The 22,198-nt window shown below is 43.9% G+C and overlaps 1 protein-coding gene across 1 annotated transcript in view; it reads left to right on the top strand.

Moving 5' to 3' along the window:
• Positions 1-22,198, top strand: part of KSR1 (kinase suppressor of ras 1) — a 72,753-nt gene that overhangs the window by 34,344 nt on the left and 16,211 nt on the right. Inside the window, exons 2-9 of the mRNA XM_009567430.2 lie at positions 2,407-2,547; positions 14,222-14,369; positions 16,517-16,988; positions 18,138-18,142; positions 19,998-20,058; positions 21,014-21,097; positions 21,679-21,740; positions 21,848-21,954. Coding sequence (XP_009565725.2) covers positions 2,407-2,547; positions 14,222-14,369; positions 16,517-16,988; positions 18,138-18,142; positions 19,998-20,058; positions 21,014-21,097; positions 21,679-21,740; positions 21,848-21,954 — 1,080 coding nt within the window. The remainder of the gene's footprint in view (positions 1-2,406; positions 2,548-14,221; positions 14,370-16,516; positions 16,989-18,137; positions 18,143-19,997; positions 20,059-21,013; positions 21,098-21,678; positions 21,741-21,847; positions 21,955-22,198) is intronic.

Here is a 22,198-nt window from a genome sequence, read left to right as displayed (position 1 = left end):
CAGCGCCATGGCTGCCTGCAGGGGCCTGCCCTGTGCTGCTCTGCTGCGTGGAGTCTGACTGGAGAAAGCAGAAAAGGGTGGAAAAAGGAAGTGCTATCATCCCCTTTTATAAAAAGAGGTACTGAGACTGAGAACAATTGGGTGGGATTTCCAAGGTAATTTCTTTTAGGTCTTGTGTTCCTAAGCCGTGTTAGGAAGTGATGGTTAAAAGGTTCCTCTGGTTGAGCTGGGTGATCAGAGTGTAAATGCAAAGCAATGGCCGAATCTTCTAGGGCATGGCATCCTTTTATTGCATCGCTTTGCTTTTCTGTATTCATTGCAGGGAGAGTCTGAATCACACTTGTTTGTATTAACTCACTTTTTGATAAGTCTCAGACTTCATGGCACTGCTGTCTGAATTCAGAAGGTTGTGGGCAGAGACAAACCTTGTTATACCTGATAGTTGTGAGGAGTCAGGTTGCTCATAAAACAAAACCCTCGGCTAGCTTTGTAGGAAAGCAAAAGCTAGAGATGCCTTCTCAACAGCTGCTCGTTGTCTTCTATATACAGAACTGGTGGTTCTACTGCTGGAATGCAGGCAGTCTCCAAGAAACATCCAGTGTTGTGTTTTGGCTGGGGGCTGCTCCTGCTCCTTGGCTTCCTTGGCTTGATCTGTGTGCTTCTTGCATTTAGGTGGAAATAGCTTCGTTTTCAGGGTGCAGCCACAAACATCGAGCCGGATGTGCTAGGCTCCCGCACTGAGCTGGGGTCACTTCAGTCAAATGTTGCCGCAATCTGTTGCCATCCCAAGGATGGCCTTGGGGGCTTTTCTTGTTCTTGACTACAGGTCTTTGGCCATGTGCCAGAACCGAGGCCCACAACGGCTTGAGTCCCAAGAAATTGTGACTGGAGCAGGAGGCATGGCCTCAGCAGCCATTTTTCAAGACTCTTACTAGCAGTGTAATAAGTTAAGCAGAGTGTTGTTCTCCTGTGCAAGTACAAGTCCTCCCACCCACTGCTTGTTTGTGGTTAACTCTGTTTCTGTTTGTGTTCTGTTATTATACCCTACAGAGCCCTACTTATTTAACAGGGTTGTGTGTAAGAGCACACGGATCAGCCTTATGATTATATATTCACAGGACTGGGTCATGTAAAAGATGAGATGGAGGAAGATTTCCCCCTTTCAGTCAAACAAGTGACTCTCATATACTGCCAAGGAAGAATTTGTGTTTGTTCTAGAATGGTTATTATGAAGAAGTAGCTCTCCCAAACCGAAGAACAGGCTAAAAGCATTGTGCTCTATATGGGGGTTGTTCAATTAAGATCAAATGCAATATCTGTTTTCCCTGTAATATCTGATGTATCCTTTATCTTGGGAAGAAGATGTTCTAATTATCTTTCCTGTGTAGAACTTTGAGATTGTGCATCATTCAGGTACATAGACCAAAAATATTCTGTGCAGAACACTAAGAGGAGAGATATTATAGTGGTCAAAGAATACATTTGTTTTTTCCCTTTCATTTGTAGTCTGGTCTTGTCCCAAATGCTAAAATTTGATGACTGAGTACATGTTTTTGTTTATAAGTCACGGATCAGCTAACTCGCTTTGAGGCATTGTTTTGTCAGGAAGGTTTTGAAGCTTAACTCTGCCTCATGGGAACGTGTGACATAGCGAGAAATCTTTTGAGAGTATTTTCTTTTCGATAAGCAAACATAAGGCACAAATAATATCCCTCCTTGTTGTTTGGGTTTTTTTTTTTTTTTCTGTGCCCAAAGTGCAGATTTCTGTGTAGGGCATTGGGCATGAGATGGTCAGGTAAAAAAAGCTTTGGAATAAGTAGAAGACATACAACGATCCTCTAGTCCAAATGCCTGAATTTTGTTCTCTTAAAATCATTGTTTTTAATGTTGATTTTGTAACAGAAATGCCCTCAGAGTTGTTGGGTGCTTTGGCTGTTCCTGCCTCACTGATCTTCTAGCCCAAACAAAGGCCAAATGTATGAGAATATACCAGACATACAGGAGCAATGGAGGTTGAACTAGCAGTGCCCACATACAGAATGAGGTTGCGTGTACATGTGCAGTGCCTTTAAGCTGAATGTAATTGTTTTGAGTGGTTTGGACACCCATTCATATTTTGAGATTACACCCGCCTTCACACAGAACAGGTTTAGAGGGGAGTCTTGCAGGGATGGCCCCTGCTAGGTCCTGTCTTCTGCTTAATTTGAAGAGTTAAGATGTTTAGTGTATGGGAAATGGTTCCCAGTATGAATTTCGTGAGGTGTTGGTGTATGTCATTTTGATATCATGAAAGAGCCCCACGCACAAAGCAGCATCCCCTTTGGCTGGGTACTGTACAAACATTGCCCAGGAAGATGACAACATAGACCAAGGAACTAAACTGTTTTACTTTCTGGATCCCCACAGGTGAAACTGATTGACTACATCCACAGACAGCGGCAGTGCAAGCTGAGCGTGCCCCTCAACGACCGGACAGCAGAGCTCAACAGCTACCCGAGATTCAATGACTGGTTAGACATTGTCAACGTGAGGAAAGAAGTTGTACAGGTAAGGGGAAGACAACCCTCAGCACAGAACCTTCCTGCCCTTCCAAGACATTCCCAGCTTTCTGCTGGGCTTAAGTTAGGTTCCTGAACTGACTTTCAGGCAAGGCAGGAGTGTGTGGGTACACATTGGGGTGAGAGTGCTTCCTTTCTCCCAGAAGCAGCAATCACCGAACAGGAGTGCTGAAACACTCCTTTGTCCTTTTCCTTCTCATAAAGCATTTGAAGCAACACCTTGTGCCTGTTGCTCAGTATGAGACAAAGGTTCTGCAGTTCCAGAACCTCCTCTCCTTCTGCCTGCTTGGTGATGATGCCATCACTTAATCACTTACTGACTTTTAGATAATAATAATATTATACCATGCTATATTCTGTCTCCAGTACTACGCAAACAAAGGACCAAGAGTTACAACTTTGTGCACTGACATATCCAACAAATGGACGCAAATGTTGAGTTGTTACAGCCTGGAGTGTTCTTATTTCAAAAAGCATACATGTCACAATTATAAATTAGTGAGGATCCAAAAATAGCCAATAGTACTGTGTTCCTCTGATAGACTAGCAAAACGGGGCTGCGGTTACAAGTTTGTCCCAGACTGATGGTTTTGAAACTACGTAGCCTCTCACAGTGCTCTGACCACAAAATCAAGTGGACTGCAACCCAGTAATAGGCAGGTGCATTTTGATCTGGATTTTGATTACGTGTGAGTCTTTGCTCAGAAACAAGAGAATTTTTTTTCATTTTATACTCAAACACCAGCTCCCATGAGTAAAGTCTTGGGTTCAAACTGATACCAAAGAGCATTGCATCAGTGTGAAAGGATGGAATTAAGAACTCGTCTGTGCTGGTCTGTGTGGTGACCAGCATCAGCTGTTGGTGCTCAGAAACCATGGCTCCTTCTGATCTGTATAGTTTTAATTCTTCACATGCTAATCACTGGAAGTGTTTTCCCTACGCAGAATAATCTGACACTTCTGCTGAGATAAGCCAAGACCCCCAGCTCCCATGTCCATTGATGTTTATTTTTTTTTTTTTTTTTTGGGAAGAGAAGCCTGAAATCCCAGTTTAGGTAGTTACTGGGAACTCCAGGACTGCAGGGCACTAACATCAAATTGTTCCTTTGGGTCTGGACTGTGAATGGCTTCCTCACGCTGTTCTGTACTAGAGACAGTTCAGTGTAAAGTTAATAGCACTATAAGTAAAGCTCAGTCCACTAATGGCCAAACAAAGCAGAAAAGGCTTTTCCCATTTTTTTTCCCATTTCTGGCTCTACAGGCCAGATCAGAGTGTTCTCGTTCAGTTTCCTTTGATCCTTACACAACCAAAAGTTTTCTTTGACTTCAGCAGGAATCTGCCTGAATGAAAAATTCAGCATATTTTCGTGGACATTATTCCAGCTTGGTCATAATGTAACTAAGCAGACTGGTGAAATGAGTTCAGGACAGAGTTGTTCCATTTATTTTGAATGTGCTCCTGGATTTGCCTTTCAGCCCAGCAAGATTTTGGGTAGCGCAGATAAAGGTACAGCAGTAACAATGAGAGAACAGAAAAGCAGCCTGTTGCTGTGGCCAAACTGCCAGACTTACAACTATTGTTGGTTTCTAAGGTTACTGGAATTGCCTGAGCCTAAAAGAATGTCTTTGTAGCTCTTTTTTAAATCCTTTGTGATACGTGGAGAACTGAGGGAAGGGAAGAGGTGAAGAGGAGGGGTGGAGGAACAGTGAGGGAGGTAGACAGTTCAAATCTACTCCATCCTGCTAATTCAGGGAGAAAAAAAGTGTTGAGGCTGCCGTTCCATTTGTATGGTCATTGAAAAGGGCAAACAAATTTGGGTTTGGTCTAAAGCAGCAAAAGAACATATTCCAACTGTTTAGTATTTTTATTTGTGCTCTTTTGCTATCCTCTCCCACGCGATGACCAGGGTGATGAAATACGCTCTTCCTGTTCTCTGGGACAGAAATATAAGAGGTGTACAAAGCATTTAAATTCTTCTGTCACTCCAAATGGATGGTTGTTTTGTTTCAAAAGTTCTGCATCCAATTCTCTGCAGCTGCAGGCAGCTTCAGCAGCGTTTGTATCAGCTTTATGAGCTGGACAGAAGAACAGCAACACCCATCAGGTCATTAAAATGATTTTTGAGTAGGCATGCTGGAACAGGCTGTCATCTAGGGGAAGACAGAAATAGTTGGGCTAATAAACCAATCGCTCTGTTCTGGCAGTGAGGTTTTTTTTTGATCTTTTATTTCACTGCTTAGAAAATAGCAATGGAGTCACCGTTGGTGTTTGTGACCTGGACACCAGCAGACAGTGCAGGGGAGATGTTTGTGATGAGTTATCTTTAATGTGTCATGGGATCATTCCTGCTGTTGCTTAGGTTTCACACAGCCTGTGGACTGCATTTCAGCTGAGTACTTTCAAAATGGAAATCACTAATGGAAAGAGCTTTAATAGGTTAGTTATTAAGAAATATATAATGTTTTCCCTTAGCTTTATGCACACTGCCTGTGACATGACTGGGGAGAGAGGTCATGAAGGAGCTGTTAAGGAGATAGCTGAGTAGGCCAGACAATGAAAATAGGGACACTTAAGTCCCATACCTAGTTCTGTGGCTGTAGTGCAGGATACATTGGGGAATGACTTCCGATCCCTATGATACTGTTAGCTGATCTCTAAAACTGAAACCACAGACTCAGAGAGAATGGTCGGGGTTGGAAGGGCCCTCTGGAGCTCACCCAGTCCACCCCCACTGCTAAAGCAGGGTCACCTCAAGCACCTTGCACAGGAGCTGCCCAGGCAGATTTGAATATCTCTCGAGAAGAAGACTCCACACCCTCCCTGGGCAGCCTACTCCAGTGCTCCCATCACCCTCACTGGAAAGAAGTTTTTCCTCATGTCCAAGTGTAACTTCCTGTGTTCCAGTTTGTGCTTGGTGCCCCTTGTCCTGTCACTGGGCACCACTGACCAGGGTCTTGCTCCATCCTCTTGACCCTGCCCTTTAGATATTGAACAGCAATGGTGAAATCCCCTCTCGCTCTTCTCTGCTCCAGGCTGAACAGACCCAGATCTCTCAGCCTTTCTTTATGAGGGAGATACTCCACATGCTTAGAGATGACACCCAGGATAAGCTTGTCCCATCCGCTTTCCGTGTAGTTTCCTGGGTCCTCCTTTTTGAAGATTGGCATGACACTGGCTTTGCTCCAGTCCTCAGGCAAACAGTCATGCTGAGTTTCCCTCTTAAATGCTTCCAAAAAGTGCTATAGAGAGAAGGAAAACAATGCAAATGTTGTAACAGTATATTCATGTTAGGCATGTAGTCCTCTATCTTGAGACTTTTAGGCTCTGAAGGTGTTTGGAGAAGTTGCTGGGTACCTGTAGACTCTTGGGGAAGAGCTGCAACAGAGCCCTTCTCTGGCCACCTAAACAGACCTAAACAGACACAGCAGGTCCAGCGCAGGAGGTGCAGCTGAAGGGCTCTCCCGGGACCCTGGAAAAATCAGGAGAAAGGCCGAAGTTGATGGGGTTTTTGCTTTTTTAAATGGTTCTGATTCCCCCTTGCATTTCTAGTGTTGCTGGAGGGAGAATTTAAAGATCGTGCTAATCTGTGACATAACACCTTTGAAAAGCAGCCTAATTGCAAGCAGTTTTTAGTTTAGTGGTTAGAGAAACAATGCTCTTTCTCTCTCTCTCTCTCTCTCTTCCGGTCCTCTCTCTCCCCTCAAGTCCTCTCCCAAATAAAGCTGCCTTGCAGGGAAGCACAGAAGCTCCCAGGCTCTCCTGTCAGAAATAGAGCACCGGCTCTAATTTGGAATATCTGCTGACTCCTCTAGTCCAGAGTGAAGACTATTTTTGCTCAGTGACTTGCTCTAGACCTTGTGAAGCCTGAAAGCTCTTGCTGTTATAATTGCTGTCTTGGTTTTGGGCTCCTTTCTTTCTTTGAAAATCTATATTTAAAACAAGAGTAATGACTGCTTGTAAAATCCTTTAGTTCTGGAAGAGATTATAGTAGTAACAATGCACTGTTTATGGCATTGGGCAACAGCTAAAACTCCTGTGAATGTGGATAACAGTCAGCCAGTCATGTTGCGTAGAGTGAAAGGGCTGCTCTGCGTGGACCTAGCAGACTTGGAGGTAGGTGGTGAATAAACACTTCAAGTTTGTGATCCTATTTGCTCTCTGTGAATATATAATTCTGAGGGGTAAGGAAACTCTGAACCCCTACCCCAACTTGTGCTATTTCTGTTTCTTTGTTATTGTTCCTCTCATCAGTTGCCAGACAGATTTTTATCATGGAGAATGGTGCCTAAGGTGGTGCAGGCTCTGCTCTGAAGCTGGGCTAGTATTGTTCTGTGACTTTCTTTTCAAGTATTTTTCTAGGAAGTGCTGGAGTCCTGGTTTTGGCTGTGAGTCCTGGAGATTGATTGGCAGTGTGTACATACCGTAAATGATGCATAAATGGTTAAATAGGTTGGATTGAACTACGAAAAGAGATACTTGAACCCAGGACTAGGAAAGGCAGGACAAGGAACCATACAGACAGAATATATGTTTAAGCTACATAGTGGATTCCCCCAGGTAAAAGTTACTCTGAAAATGGACCTAGGAAAGCATACTGATCGGAGTTGAGGGTGGAGTGCCAGGGAATGGCAAAATGAACAGGGCACTGTCCCCATTCTCAGGCAAAATGTCTCTTGCTATTTCCTGGGTTCTGGGCTTGGGACATGTCTATCAAAAAAAAAAAAAGAGATTAAAAAAATCTCTATTGGCTTGTTTTTTTTAAGCACAGAAAAATTCCTCTCTGCCTTTACCATTGTTCTTCCCAGAAATGTAACTATTACATTTGTTCCCATGTGTAACTTGTCACAGTCTTAAAAAGTAACTTAAGAACATAGTCATCTCCTTATCATCTTCTGAAATGTGTCTGAACCAGCCCTGCTCACCATGCAGCAGAGGTTCCAGTCAATCAAGTCTGGAAAGCTGTTTTTAGAGTAGATAACTGTCACACACCGGGCAAATCCTGCCCTAGTGATTGCTGCTCATGAGCAGGACTTTGCCACCACGTAGACTGTGTGGGAGCAGATGAAACAGTACTGTGGTTGGGTCTGGTTTACAGCTGTTCCATTGGGGAAATGTATTTTGACTCCTCCTTACGTGTATATATATTTTTTGTAATACCTCCTGTTTGCTTGTTTTCACTCGTCTTGTTCTCTGTTTAGCATTTATGCCAAAGACCTACTTTCTTGTAAGCTGAGAGTAGTTCCTGAGCAAGACAGGGGCAGTGCTTGGCACACCAGGGAGCAGAGCAAGGAAAGGCTTGTGCTGCGAATTGTCTGTTAGGAATTGTCTGTTAGGAGTCTACTGCTGCCCCTGTGAAAATCTGTAGAGGATGGTGCAGTGGCACAGGGCTGGTCCTGTGAAACCATGGCAGATGGTCAGACTTGCCTGGACTGTGATCAAGCCTGTGGCAGATCACACCAGTCGGCTGCTGGGGATTGGTGAGGGGTTTATGTGTGTGCATCCTTACTTTGGTTGGGGGAATAGAAGAGGCAGATCTGGCTAAGCCTATCAGGTTTCCACAGCTGTATCCTCTCATCTTTTTCTGTAAGCATATCTATGTGAGCAGACAGGACTTGGGCCTTTGGCTGGGCGTTTCCATAGGTCTGGCAGCAGAAGCTCAGGCTGGACTGCTAGGTAGCAGAGATCCTGAATGTGCTAATTGTAAGCATGCAAATTAACTCTGTCTTGCACGCTTCCTGGACTTAAAACTCCATCCCCGCCTTCCAGCTGATAGGCCCTTCCCCAAAGTAAAAAGCTCTTTGAAAATATTCTCTACTACTGCCAGAGTTCCCTTCCCTGCTGAGGGGCCAGGTGTCCCTTGCAGCCGTGTTTGCTTTGAATGGCTCATGGCAGGAGGTCAGCACGAGGCTCACGTGCCTCTCAGGATCTGCAGTGAAACACTGCAACTGCTACATCTGTCTTCCCGACTGAAAGTACTAAGCGGCAGCAGCTATCCTGTCCACAAAGAGAAACTGCGTAGGATTGCCCTGAGTCTGTCAGCCCCTCTCCACCCTCCCTCTTAGGTTAGGTGAAACAGTGCAGATGGAGATGGATTGTGAAGCCATTAGTCTGTGTATACTCACAGCTTAACATAAGCTAGAAGTTTCATGTGAGAGGCTTTCCAGAATGCTTATAGAACATCCTGAAATGTAGTGATACAATAAATTTTCAGTACCTCCTTCACTGGGTGCCAGAAAACCAGAGCAAAATAACAGCTAGCAGGCACAATATGTTCTTAGGAGCATCCTTCCATGCTTTGCTTAGAGCTATCAGTGGGAATTTAAGCACCTTATGTAATGGGCTTTCTCTTCTAGCATCTGCTGCTTTATGGGAGGATGATTGGTGAGGGAATGTATTGACTTAAGAGGAGGCATTTTGGTCCTTGACAACTGTCCGTCTTTATAGGAAGAGCCATGCCTGCTAGGTCGAGAAGCAGGTCATGTTGATTCTGCAGAGTGCTTGCAGCAGCATTAGCTCCATAGGCTTATCTGCAGGGAGGAATCTTTACCAAAAATAACCCATCCACTGTGTTAGATACCAGCATTTTTGCCATGTTTCAGGGATTTAAGTTGGACACTAGACAAGATTAAAGACCTTACACTATTGTGAACTCCTCACCCTGACTAATTGAGACTAACCTTTGGATGGCTTCTTGGAGACACTGTGGTTTACTTTTTTCTCTTTTTAACCTGCATACCAGGAAATGCACAGTCTATATGTCTGATAAACAGGAGGGCTTTGTAGAAAAGTCCTCTTAACCTGCTATAGAGAAAAATAATTTCCTGGTTTGGGCTTTTTAGCATCACATCTGTTGAACAACGTGTGGAGAGTAAGTCTTTAGATTTTGCTGGCAGTTTTGAGGTGCTGACTGATTGAAAGCAGGTTCCGTCTCCTGCTCATTCCTTCTTTTTATTTTAAATCTGACCTTATTATTAGAGTAGTATCTGAATATCTTGCAGCTTCCTCTGTCATTCTGTAGCTACGGCACAGTGTGCCCAGGGAGAGCTTACTGAAATTGGCCCCAGTGGAGTCTTTCAGCTGCAATTTTTAAAGCCACAGTGCCTGTGAAGAAGCAGGTAGAGAGAGGGCTGTTTGGACCCACCTTTCTCACCCTCAGTGCTGAAGATTGGGAGTAGCCCAGTGCAAGGGCTTAGAATTGCACTTGCACTGAGGGGCTTGGAGCCCACCATGTGCTTATCCGAGCTGGTCACTGTTAGGGTGCTTCACAGGGGACATTTGTCCCCCAGCTCAGCAGCTGAGCCAGAGCATTAGCAACAACCAAACCTGTTTTAAGAGCCATCTTGAACTAGTGACCCTCATCATTATCACGTTGGCTGGGACGCTAACATAGAGCTAAATCATATCAGGCCAGTCTTACAGGGGTCAGGTTGACCAGTTTTATATTAAGCCACCACATACGTGCAGCACATGAGTGGCTGTTTAAAGAAAGCCTCTTACTTCCCCTCCTTCCCCTCCTTCCCCCCCTCCCTCTCTCCCTCCCCCCCCCTTTTAAGGCTTATTTCTTTTGTCGCATGTCATGGGGGCTGGCAGCAGGTTCAGAAAGTCTGAACTCTCCCAGCACAAGGTCACTGGGATTGTTTAAATATAATCTCCTTTTCTGTACTTATACTTTCCTACAACTTGCTGTTCTTTCTAAAATTAAATTATGGAGCAAAAGAGTAGATTGGACTTTAGAGGCAGGCCTGGGAAGGGGGCAAGCAAGCAGCAGGCTAGACCCTCTGTCAGGTTGCGTGTCTGTGTGAGATCATGCTAGGGACGCAGAGTGAAGTTCACAGCGAAGAGCTAGGGCTGCCCTTTGCTGCTTAGTTGTGTCTTATGTGAAGCAATGTAGCTTTTCATGGCTGGCCACACATTGGGTTGTAGAGCACAGACCTGCTTAAGGAAGTGAAGCCCATGAGCAGGTGGTGAAGCCCTCACAGTGATTGTGTCCTGCAAATGAATGAGACGAAGGAAAAAATGACCAAACACTTCTAAAAAGTTGGGGAGGTTTTGCAGTTTTTTAAAAATTCTCAAGTTTTTTGCCTGCCACCAGGAAGGCTTGAAAATGAAAAGTGAAAGCTGGGCATTCCTGGTTGCAGGGTTTTGATCTTTAAAAGAGAAAAGCACTGAACACCATCAAACTTGGAGGTAGTCCTGGAGTTTAACCATCCAACTGCCATAGGACAAGATGGCAGCGATGTTCTCTGTGCCAGTAAACAGTTGCGCTCCCCTTTGGGAATGAGAGAAGGACTTGTGAGTCTCTGAACACCGCTGTGCAGCACCCAGGCCTACTCTGTAATAGTGCAGCAGCCAATCCCTGCCACCCTTGGGCATCTGCGATGGTTGTAAGCTCAACAAGTCTGTGCTTGTGAGTTGTGCCTCAGGAGCAGTGAATGTGTGTGCTGCTACCACCAGCAGCTGAGCCTGGATGCCATTCTGCATACCTCTTAGAGCAGGAAATGGGAATTCCCCACTTAGCCTTGTCTATGCTAGCACAACTAGGAGAGCTAATTTAGGGTAAGTTAAAATAGTTTATTCTGCCTTATTGATACAAATTGAAGCACACACTCAGTGTATATACTGCTTTTTTTTCAGTGCAAAGGCCCCAAAGCCCATTTCTTACACCACTAAGGACTAACTGTACAGGTACAGGGCTTTTCACAAAGGTATGGTGTCATCTGCCTGGGTAACTGCTGTACTTTTCTCTCCTTGTGCAAGGAGAACAGACAGAAGAGAAGCAGCCGCATCTGGGCTCCTTGAGCGGGCACGGGCTTGCAGACCAGACTGATTTCCTCCTTTTCTCTTAGCCTCTGTGTTTTGGGGGTTTAAAAATTATTTTATTGGGATTTGCTTTACTGACTTTCCTGTGATCTCTAAACTGGGCAGGGAGAACCTTTGTCAGTACCTGATGCCACGCTTGTTTTTATGAAGCCTTGTGGCTCACTTGTGTTTCTGCCAGCCTGGGTGTTGTTTGCTGCCAAGTCTCAATACCCACCTGTGCCGGTCACTGCTGTGAGTGTTAGCGCTGCAGGTCTGTGGGGCTTGTCTGCTCTGGATCTGCCACGGAAAGCAAGTCCCCAGCGCTGCTGGAACTGGTACCATCCCAGCTGGCCCTGTGTTTCAGCTGCTTGTGCTGTCTGCTTAAAGCCTGGGCTGTGGAATTGGCTGGGGCGGGGGAAGGATTTGCTTTCCTGAGCAAATCTTAGCATCCTTCACTTTACTGATTGACTTACTAATAGCTCTAATAAGTTACTGGCTCCACTTGTGTCGTGCAAAGGACAGGGAAATGAGGTGATACTGGGTAATGTGACTTAGTAGCTTCTACTGGGATCTGGAATTACACTGCTGCTTAAAACAGTGGCGATGTAAACTGTGTTGTTTTCTTAGTGGGGAGTGGTGGAGGTGAGGAAATGTTTCAAGATAACTCAAGAATGACATTACAGTAATCCCACTTACTCTAATACCACGTAAAAGCATGAAATGGGATAGGTATTTTCATAAGAGACACTGGCTTTCCCTTATACTTGATGGGAAGGCTCTGCTCCAGAGCACAGTGCATACGTGGTGGTGTAGAAAACTTTCCTCCCTATTATACTAAAACTCACTCCATGGCTGTTTGCCCCGAGTTGCTGTCACTTTTAGAGCTGCTTGTGTCACTGTGAGGCTGAAACTGCCCTAGTGATACCACTGAACAAAGATGCTTCTGTGAATGGCCTGTCTGCGTGCAGTGTAGAGGAATTCAGGGGGTGCTGGGGAAATAACAAACTGTAAGAAAGTCTTGGTTTAATTCTGTTGTTATCAGCCAAGTTTGGCTGGGGCTCTGTGTGAGCAAATGTGTCCTGACTTCATGCTGGAATATTTGAGGTGTGGAAATCTATTCCATTTTCAACTCAGATTATCTGATCCCCTGAGGTTTTTTGTCCTTTGGAGTGGAACATCAGGTTAGGAATTTCAGGAGAGCAGATTTTGCACTGCAGTTTTCATGGTGTCTTTATGCTTCCTGCATTTTATCGAAGTGAAAGTCAGTTAGGATCAAGCTTTTTGGGGCACTCATACTGCTGCATCTTGAGGGTGCAGGTGTGCAGAAAAAGAATGATGATACCCAGCATCAGGTGGGACGTCTGTGCTACTGTTTTTCTGCTAATAGTAATTATAGAAGAACAGGAACGTTTACAGAAACTTAATTGAACTCTTGCTGTTCTATGGACCTGCTTTGTGTTTGCTGCTCATTGAAATTCTTGGCCTTTCCTTGAGTCAGCTGTGTTTTACATTTCATCCGGTTCAGGGCAAGTGACAGAAGATGCAGGATGCATTTCCTAGACTTCTGCCCTTTCTTCATTTATTCTTTTTCTTTGCTGCATGCAATAGTTACTAAAAATGGAAGCTGTGTGATTACTCCTTGTGTTACCACCTACAAAGCTCCAAAGGTTGAGGCTGTTTCTTGCACCGTCACAGTTAAAACTCATGCGTCAGATCTCAGAGGCGTGAGTCTGGATTAAGAAAGATGTGATTGTTAAACGACATTCAGCAACATTCAAATTTGATTTGTAGTCGGAAGTGGAGCTTAAAAATATAGAGGATTTCAAGCTTTTTGTTTCTTCAAACAGCGAGACACACTTTTGAGTTTTTCCATTCAAATAAAAGTTGAAACCCTTTTATAGAGCTTGATTCCAGGAGTTGAAAGTTTAGAAAAAAGAGCAAATATTGTGAAATTTGTGATCTCATTGTAAGAGTAGGCAGCAGCAAGGTTTGTTTAGGCAGAACTTTCAGGGAAATTCCTGGGTATCTGGCTAAATATCCTGGTTTTGTTTATTAACCACAATGCTGCAGACTTATACTGGAAACATTTGAAGGGGGGAGGAGAGAGGCAACACAGCTCAATTCTGTGTCAGGAAATAACGGATCATTTCATGCTTTCCAGTCTCTTGCATCTTTTGTGTCTGCCTGATCTAAACCTTATCACTTCAGGGGCTTTGGTGTGTTAAGATATACAAGGAGTTCTGCACAAATATCTTTCCAAGCAAGATACTGCTAAGGCTGGTTCTGTAGTGAAGGAAAAATTGCTTGAGGAGGAGGTTGCTATCTCTTTGTCAAAACATTTGTTTAACAAAAGAAATAATTTTCTTCACTGTTTTTACTTTTCACTTCCCTACTGAAAAGCCAGACATCTTTATCTCTCTCTCTCTTCCCCCCCCCCCCCCCAGGTTTCAGGCCTGTTTTGTTTCCGACTGCTATTTTTAATGAAGAAGTTAAGCTTTCATTAGTAGCTTTTTAAAAATGCTGAGTGAAAACTTTCCACAAAGGGGGAAGAACATTTCAGTCACCTCTAATCCTAACTTAAATACTAGAGAACGACCATAACATCCTAGTGATAGGGAGCACACTCGAGCATATGCCTGCTTTCTCAGGGTGTAGGGAGGAGAGAGAGCAGCTGCTGAGATCTGCTGCATGGTCGTTACTGACCCAGCGATCCTTGAGAGATGTACTGCCCCGATGAGTAAATTATGAGTCAGACCAGGCAGTGAGACAGTAGCACTATTTAAAGTAAATCAGAATAAAAACTGACAGTCTTATTTATATATGTACATTAAAGAAAATATGTATCATCATCTTTTTTCTGCAGCGAATACCAGAGGAGCTAACCTTAGATGCCTTACTAGAAATGAATGAGTCAAAAGTGAAAGAAACAATGAAGAGATGTGGTGCCAGAGATGAGGAGTGTTCCAGACTCAATGGCGCACTGAGCTGCTTACGGAAGGTGACTGAATCAGGTACAGGCTGCCTTCTTGCTCTGTGGAATTAGTTTCTCAGCAATCCAGCCCCTATCCTGCTTCCTTTCATATGAGACACTCTGCAAAAGCGTCTAGAGAATATCTGTGGGTATATTCTGTAACCAGCATCAGCTCATGGCTTTTGGATGTCCATGAAGTTGCAGTGATCAAATACATCTAGAGCTGTGGATTGGATGTGGTTTTGACATCATGTCAAATAAATACATAAATGGTAATAAATGGGTGTAGAAATATCCTCTCCTACTCAATAGACTGGATCCTTATTCCCTCTCTGATCAGAGTTGTGTCTAATGCTCCAGTTAATCCTCTGTCATTCAGTACCTATATCCTTGACCAGATTTCTGGTAGGTAGTTCCCCCCTAGATACTGCTAACTCAGAGAGAAGATGTAGTTCGGTTTGACATTACTTTGCTTAGAACCCTGAGTATTGTTCGGCTCAATGCTTTGGAAAAGAAAAACATTGCTCTGACAACCCTGGAGCTTGTAGTGTGCCAATTGATCCACTTCTCTTTAAAAATGCTTGCCTCCTGCTGTCCATGAGTGCTGGAATTGATAGGATCATCAATCAAATTCCAATAGCAGATTCAAGAGCGAGAAAGAACCCTGATTTACCTTGAAATTATGGAAAGAAAGGTGCTGTGTAATTGGAAACGCATGTATTCAGCATGCAAATGGATCTGACCAAGTTATTTAAGATCAGTCAAACGCAGGATTCCCAAAGCACTGTTTCACCATCTCCCCCTGCCACCTTCCCCAGGCTGCTTTCAAAGGCGTTGTAAAATCTGTTTGTACCGAGTGCTTCTCACAGCATACTGGTACTAATGTGCATCAGATCTTTCTTTGTAGCAATTATCACTGTCACTGAAAGGTGATGTTTCCTGTTGCTGTTATGACAGTTCATACCATTCACAAATCATAAAGATTAGGTAATGGAAAAGTCAGCAAACAGCTGAGTTTTGTATTTCCTTTTTTCTAATCTTTCTTGTCCTGGGCTGTCATATATTTCCCATCCATACTGTGGAAAAACCAGCCATTGTTCAGAAGCCATGGCATTCACTGATTGTAAAGAAATGGCATTTTCTAAAATCCAGGCTGTATCATGTTTTTTCAACCCCTGTCTGGTCAACAGGACATCAGAGCCTGAAGCTCTGACTTTTCACCTTGATTTAAGTAATTAATGACATAGTTAAAATTAAGACAGAGAGTTATCTTGATGAATTAAGCCTCTTAAATTATCCCAGTAATCTGTGCCTTCCTGCTTTGCTGCCCACAGGCCTTTGCACGTTTTTAACCCAGTTATACCCAGAATTGATCTACAAGCTGTATTAGATTGTTCAGAACTACAGCGCCAGGCATTGTAGGAGGCAGCACTGGACTCCACCAGCAATCCGGTAGGGTGTGGTGGCTCCTTTTTGTCCATCTGTCTGTTCCTGGTGCAGCTCTAGCTAATCCAGTCTGAACAAACACAGCAACTCTGTGCTTCTGCTGTAGCTGAACAGCAGTCCCCCAGCGCTCCAGATGTCAGGTGAATTCTGGGCACTGGTTACATGGCACAGAGAGAAGGAAGTGGCCTACTGAGGATCAAGAGCTCCCGAATACCCCTTATTGCCAATCTAATGGCCTTTCTCAATTTAAGTGGTGTTTAGCAGTTGTGTTGGCTAAGAAAAAAGTTTCCTCTTTTTACCAAAGACCAGTCTAAAAGCGGACAGGGCGCTAGGCTGGATATACAGATTTGTCTAAACAGATGGGTACCAACTCCACATAGGCTTGCAGTGCAATGTGGGTGCTGTTTCACAAGGGTATATCTATCCCACATTCTTCATTAGGGCCCCAATATGTTAAAACTCAGCCCATCCTAGAACATAGGACCTGATTTTAGCATTTGAAATTATGTACATAGCTACAGTTAGGAAAGAAGGGTCATTTCTGCCGTTCTCATTTTAATTGTTACTTTAGCTGATGACTTAGGTGGGTGTCAGGGGAGGGGAAACTAGGCTCACACCTTGGCTGGGGGCACAGCAGGGGAAAACTGCCACCTTCTAGCCTGAAGCAGCAGCTGTGGTACGGGTATGTACGTTGGTTTTGCTTTTCAGTCAGTCACTGACATTGCCACGGTTGGTAAACAGGTGGGGAGTTAAAAGACGATCTGCTGGTGAATCTTTCTGAGGCACGCCGAGAGAACAGCTCTGCAAACACCACCGAATCCCCCTGCACCTCTGTGCCTGCATGGACTCCCTCTGCACTGCACCTTCCCAAGGGCAACAGCCAGCAGGCACGTTCAGTGTCAGTATCTACAATCCCATCTTCAGATTCTCTTGCCTCAAGTCATGGAACTTCTATCTGTGCAGAAAACCTCCTGGACCCCTTTGCGTTCCCCACACACAGTGGAAGGTTAACACCAAGGACTCCTCACAGCATCACCATCACTCCACCAACCACTCCTCAAGCCAAGAGGCGGCATAAGTTGAAGCCACCGCGGACTCCTCCTCCCCCTTGCCGGAAGGTTTTTCAGCTGCTACCAAACTTTCCAACCCTCACAAGGAGCAAGTCTCATGAGTCACAGTTGGGAAACAGGATAGATGAAGTTCCTCCAATAAAGTAAGCATGATGCTTCCTCCTTTCGCACAGGCACTGGTGGGCTGTGTTCATACCAAAGGGCATTCCATGCTCCAGTTCTGGCTCTGTAAAAGAGCTGGTGTCCAGTTGCCTCGTCACAGTTTCACTGTGCTCTGCGAATCTCTCAGTGAGATTTTCTAAGATAAGCACAAAACCTGCTTGTTATTAGTGTACTTGACTTGAAAAGTATTTTGAATGTTTTGAAATAGCACCTGCTGAGGAGGCTGTGATGGCTGCCGCTGTTAAAGGGCCCCAGCCAGTTTTCCTCAAGCAACTAGTAGCCAATTCCACAAACTGTGAGTCTCTTCTGTCCTTAAATGTTCCTCACAGTTCAGATGCCTGGTATCTTTTTATATTTTTATCTTAAGATGTGTATTAGCTGCTAGCATGAGCTTTAAAACAGACTTATTACAATTATAGCTCCATGACAAGGCAAATGGCCTTAGGCTACGCTTTCCTGGGGGCTGGTCCTGGCTTTGAGAAATGCTTTTATTTTGTAGGTAGGATGGAAGGTATTAATCTAACATTTCACTAATAGTTGAAACTGGGAAAGAAATGTGCCTTCCAAAGACCCTGGCTATCCCAAAACTCTGCAGAAACTTAGCTCAGCATCCATATTCTGTAGCACACCCTGGATCATTAAAACTTACACCTGGAAGAGTTCCAAGAGCCAGTTCTATTCGCGACCTTTTTTGACAGAATTACGTTTTTATTTAAGGGAAACTAACCTAGGTCAGAATGGAGCTGAGATTTTGGGTGTGAGCATTAGCAGCAAAGGGCTGTGTTTTGATGTTCAGTACTGTATTGCCTGCTGATTGACATGAGAGTTCATTATAAATGCATAACCTTTATAAGGCTGTTAAGAAGTACAGCGTTCTTCCACACTCTGAGTACGTAACAAGTAGATGATAAAAACTGCTAGTTGCAGCTGGAGCTCTACCCAGCAAAGCCTACCATTTGTAGGCAGGAAACTACTGGCTATGAAGCAACCTCGGGACCCTGTGCAACACTTTGAGACGTTTGTAAACTTCACATCAAAGTCTGCAGGAAACAGTTTCTGCTTTAGCACCGTGTGTGTCCTGTCACAAGAATAGGAATGTCTAAAATGTTTTTTTTCTTATTTCTCTCTAGGTTCGGTAAGAGATTTTTACAGGGCTGACTTCATTTCATTACTGAGAGGGAAGAAGTTGTCCTTGTCAACTATCTGATCATCCCTGCACAACCTCAATAGGGCCTTCTGTCCCAGAGTTTCTGCTAACGTGAGCAGGAGCTCAGCCTACTGGAGAACTGCAGAATGTTCTTATGGTCTTTTTTGTACCTTATATTTCTTCAGATGACAAAAGCGAGGAAAAGGAATGATGGTGTTTAAAGGGTTAAAGCAAGGGGTTGGGGTGTAATTGCTTGTCTGTGGGTTCTGACAGCTGTTACTGGTGCTGGAAATAACTGTGTCTAACCATGTAATATCTTTGGATATTCATTGACAACTATCCCTGTAAAGGAATTAGGCAGTTGCGCAGCCTTCTGAGAAAGGCTTCAGCATGTGCTTAGCTGTGGAATGCTTGCTCTGATGGTGATGGGTCTGTTCTTGTGTTTAAGGGCTAACAGGAGTAGGACTTGTATTTTCATGCTGTAATTTATCCACACCATTTAGTGTTTCAGCAATCCGAGTGTGACTGTGTGCGTCTGTCTCACAGGCACAGTGTGTAGCCTTGGAAGCTGAGGCAGAGAGGTATGGGCAGCTTGGAGAGTGTCTTAGCTTGTTGTGAAGTATAAAAGTCCAAATAAAGGCACTATAGCACCATATATACATCTAAGACAAACCCCCAGTAATTACTTTCAGAAATGAAGAAGTATAGAAAGAAAATTGTAAAATGAGAATGCAAGAAGAAATTTGAGCATTTCTCTGTGGAAGGTGATAGAATGTATGCAATAAATAAAAAGGGCATTACAATAAAATCAAACAGAAATGAAGAATTTTGGTGCTTTGATGCATATAGACATATAGACTGTTTTAAAATCTGTACTCAAGGCATTTTTAAGTCTCATTCATTTCCAAATGTAACATTCATTAAGACTCTTCAGTAAGGTTTTAGCCATCTTAACTGATGTTAACAGGCATCTTAACTGCTGTACTATCATTAGTTTGGATCGCTGTGCTTTCGGATGGCCACATTATATCAGCAACATCTTTTGGAAAAGCAGCTTGTCATTCCAGCCTATTCTAAAACCCTGCAGACCACAGAGGCTTTTAAAAGTTTAGTGCACTAATGATATAAAATAATCTGGTGCCATCTAGGGTCAAAGAAAGAGACTGGCTTTTTGTAAGCATTGATGGTGTCCAGCCTTGAAGCTGTGTTGGTGCCTGCAGATTTGTGTTTTCTTCAGAGTTGCAGTACAGCTATGGATTTAATTCAGGAAATGTGCCAGAATCCTAGTATTTGGGAGTTTTTAGGCAGTTATGTTGTATAACCACTGGAGCACTGGACCGGCATTTTGAAATCTACGTCTCCCTTTCTGTACTTATCAGCTACCTGTGTGATCTCACATAAACCTTTTTATTCTTCTGGGTCACACCAGCCCTGTCTGTACACTGGAGGTGGTAATTTTCAGTATTCTAAGATTACTGACACTGCATGAAAACCAGGTGATGGTATTCATGATAAACCAGTTGGGAGTAAAGTCTGTCTTTCCACTCATAGAGTGGCCTAGACCTAATCAGATGGACTTCTGTAATCCCAAAACATAATGATTTAACAAAAAGAAGGAAGAACTATGATTCTACCACCAAATCTTATCTTGCACTGCCTCCATATGAAAACAAATAAAAGAGGAGGAGCTTCACAGCAGAAGGCAAACTAGTTTCAGATGTGCTTCTAACAGTGTCGTGTCTACTAGCCTTTACCTATGACAGTGATCGCTTTGTTTCTGTCTAGACTGGTAAGCACGCTTGTGAGTAATGCTTCCCTAAAACATCCTTTTGTTCTCCATTAGAACTGTCCCAAGGATCCCCTCAAACAGTACGAAGAGACTTTGGCTTAGCAGTAACACACAGGTAAGCAGCATGTGCTGTGGGAGCCACAAAGAGAACAAACTGAGGTGTCAGATCAGGACTGCGTCCTGTTCAGTGCGTTTGTAGCAGTGACTCTATAAGAGGGCTTAAGTTGGGTTAAATACCTCATTTGCCAAGTTCAGCCATAGCTATGTATTTCACCTTCATTTCTTTTTAAACACACACTTGATATCCTTTTCACAAAGCCAATTGGCTTGTGATTCCATAACAGCTAGCATACCAGCAGGAGCAATATATAAAGCATATATTTCCCTTTGCCTCCCTTGTAGCTTCCTGCATGCCCCCCCAACCAGTTCTAATGCCAAACAAACCTATCTGTGTAATTTTCTGGTAAAAGGGATAACATTCCCACCACCACCCACCCATCGTAAATTGGTTCCCAGCTTTGCAATGATGTTTCGGTGAATCTGACCAGCCCCACGTGATGTGTCCTGCTGACCTGGGGAGGGACACCAGCAACCCATAGGCAGCACCTGCTTGCTCATGGGCTGGGTCTTTACTCGGAGTGTGCGTTGGCTGCTCCCTCTCAGAGCACTTGATCGTTTCAAGAGGTGAAGCTCAATTCCAGTTTGAGGTTTTTTTATGAAAAGAAGTTATATTCTGTCAGCTGGGTATCTTTGACTGCACAAGGGTTCAGATCTGATTGCTGAGGTGCAGCTTTGATGACCTAGAGATGTATGTCCATACCCCATCTCCCTGTCAGAGACATGTCTGAGAAACTCTCAGCCCTGTTCTAAGAGTGGAGAAATAGCCAGAGGCCACCAGAGTGGGTGCCAGCCTTCTTTCAGTTGCTTTTGATCAGAGATGTGAGCAGCCTGTTCCACAACCCCACTTGCTCTTTTCAGAAAGAGCTGGAGTCTGTCTGTAACTGTCTACAAATCTTAATTTTCCTTTATGCATCAGGAAACATCATTTTCCCCCACTTGTCTCTACTTAGGTTCTCTACAAAGTCTTGGTTATCTCAGATTTGCCAAGTCTGTCAGAAAAGCATGATGTTTGGAGTGAAGTGTAAGTACTGCAGGTGAGCACACAGTGATGGACTTTCTCAGAAGAATTTTGTGTTTGACTCATTAAAGCTTGCCAGTAACACGTGTTTTGTGACATGATGGACTCTTAGTAGTGGCATCATTTTCCAGTCAGCTTCTGAGCTGGCAAAGGAATGCTTTGGCCCAACTAACCCTTTAGGTTGGCAGCCTGGCACATGGCTGAACCAATTTTATTTCCCTGTCACAGAGTCCCTACCTGATCACGTGCAAATCTTGTTCTAGGGGCTAGATACCTAACAGTGAGGATTTTAGGTTTTGCTTCCCTGTCTGGGTTGTTAGTCCAGAGCACTGAGATTTTAGTGCTTCACTGCTGCTAGGTGAGAGTCAGTGAAGGTAACTATATTGAAAATAAATCATGTGCTAAGATATGTATATGGCTTTCATTACCCTAATGACACAAATAATGGGATTCTTTGTGTGAATGCGTGGCTGCTCTGGGGCCCGCAGCATTCCAGAACCCCCTCCAAGATTAGCATGAGAATTACAAATTAAGGATAGGCTTCCTCATTTTGGGAAAGAAGGAGTTGCTATTTAACATGTAATGCTTCTCTTTCAGATTAAAATGTCACAACAAATGTACTAAAGAGGCACCTGCTTGTAGAATATCCTTCCTTCCCAGTAAGTAATTTTCTACAAAATCTTAACATTTCCATGTAATTGATGGTATCAAGTATAAAAAGTCTGATTAAAGCTTTTTTTCCTCCCTTCTGCAACCTGTTTTTCAGTAACAAAAATAAGAAGAACAGAGTCTGTCCCTTCTGATATCAACAATCCAGTAGACAGACCAACAGAACCACAATTTGGAACTCTTCCCAAAGCACTAACTAGAAAGGTGTGTGGGGACTGGAGTCTTGTCTGTTGGTCACTGAGGAGCTACAAAAAGGAGGAGGGCAGCAGTGTCTCACTGGTTGGAGCAAGAATGCCTCCTTGAGCTTTCACTTTGTAATAAGACTTTGCTATGAGACATTTTCTCCTTGTAAAACATAGGTTGTACACAGCTCCGGCTGCCTGCTCACTCAGAAAAGCTATGCTGTGATCAAGGTTGGGGACAGCTTTCCTTCCTCTGCTGTTGGGTA

The sequence above is a fragment of the Cuculus canorus genome, chromosome 20 (genome assembly GCF_017976375.1).
Source record: "Cuculus canorus isolate bCucCan1 chromosome 20, bCucCan1.pri, whole genome shotgun sequence".
In the NCBI taxonomy this organism is placed as follows: Eukaryota; Metazoa; Chordata; class Aves; order Cuculiformes; family Cuculidae; genus Cuculus; species Cuculus canorus.
This window is presented reverse-complemented; position numbering and strand designations above follow the sequence as displayed.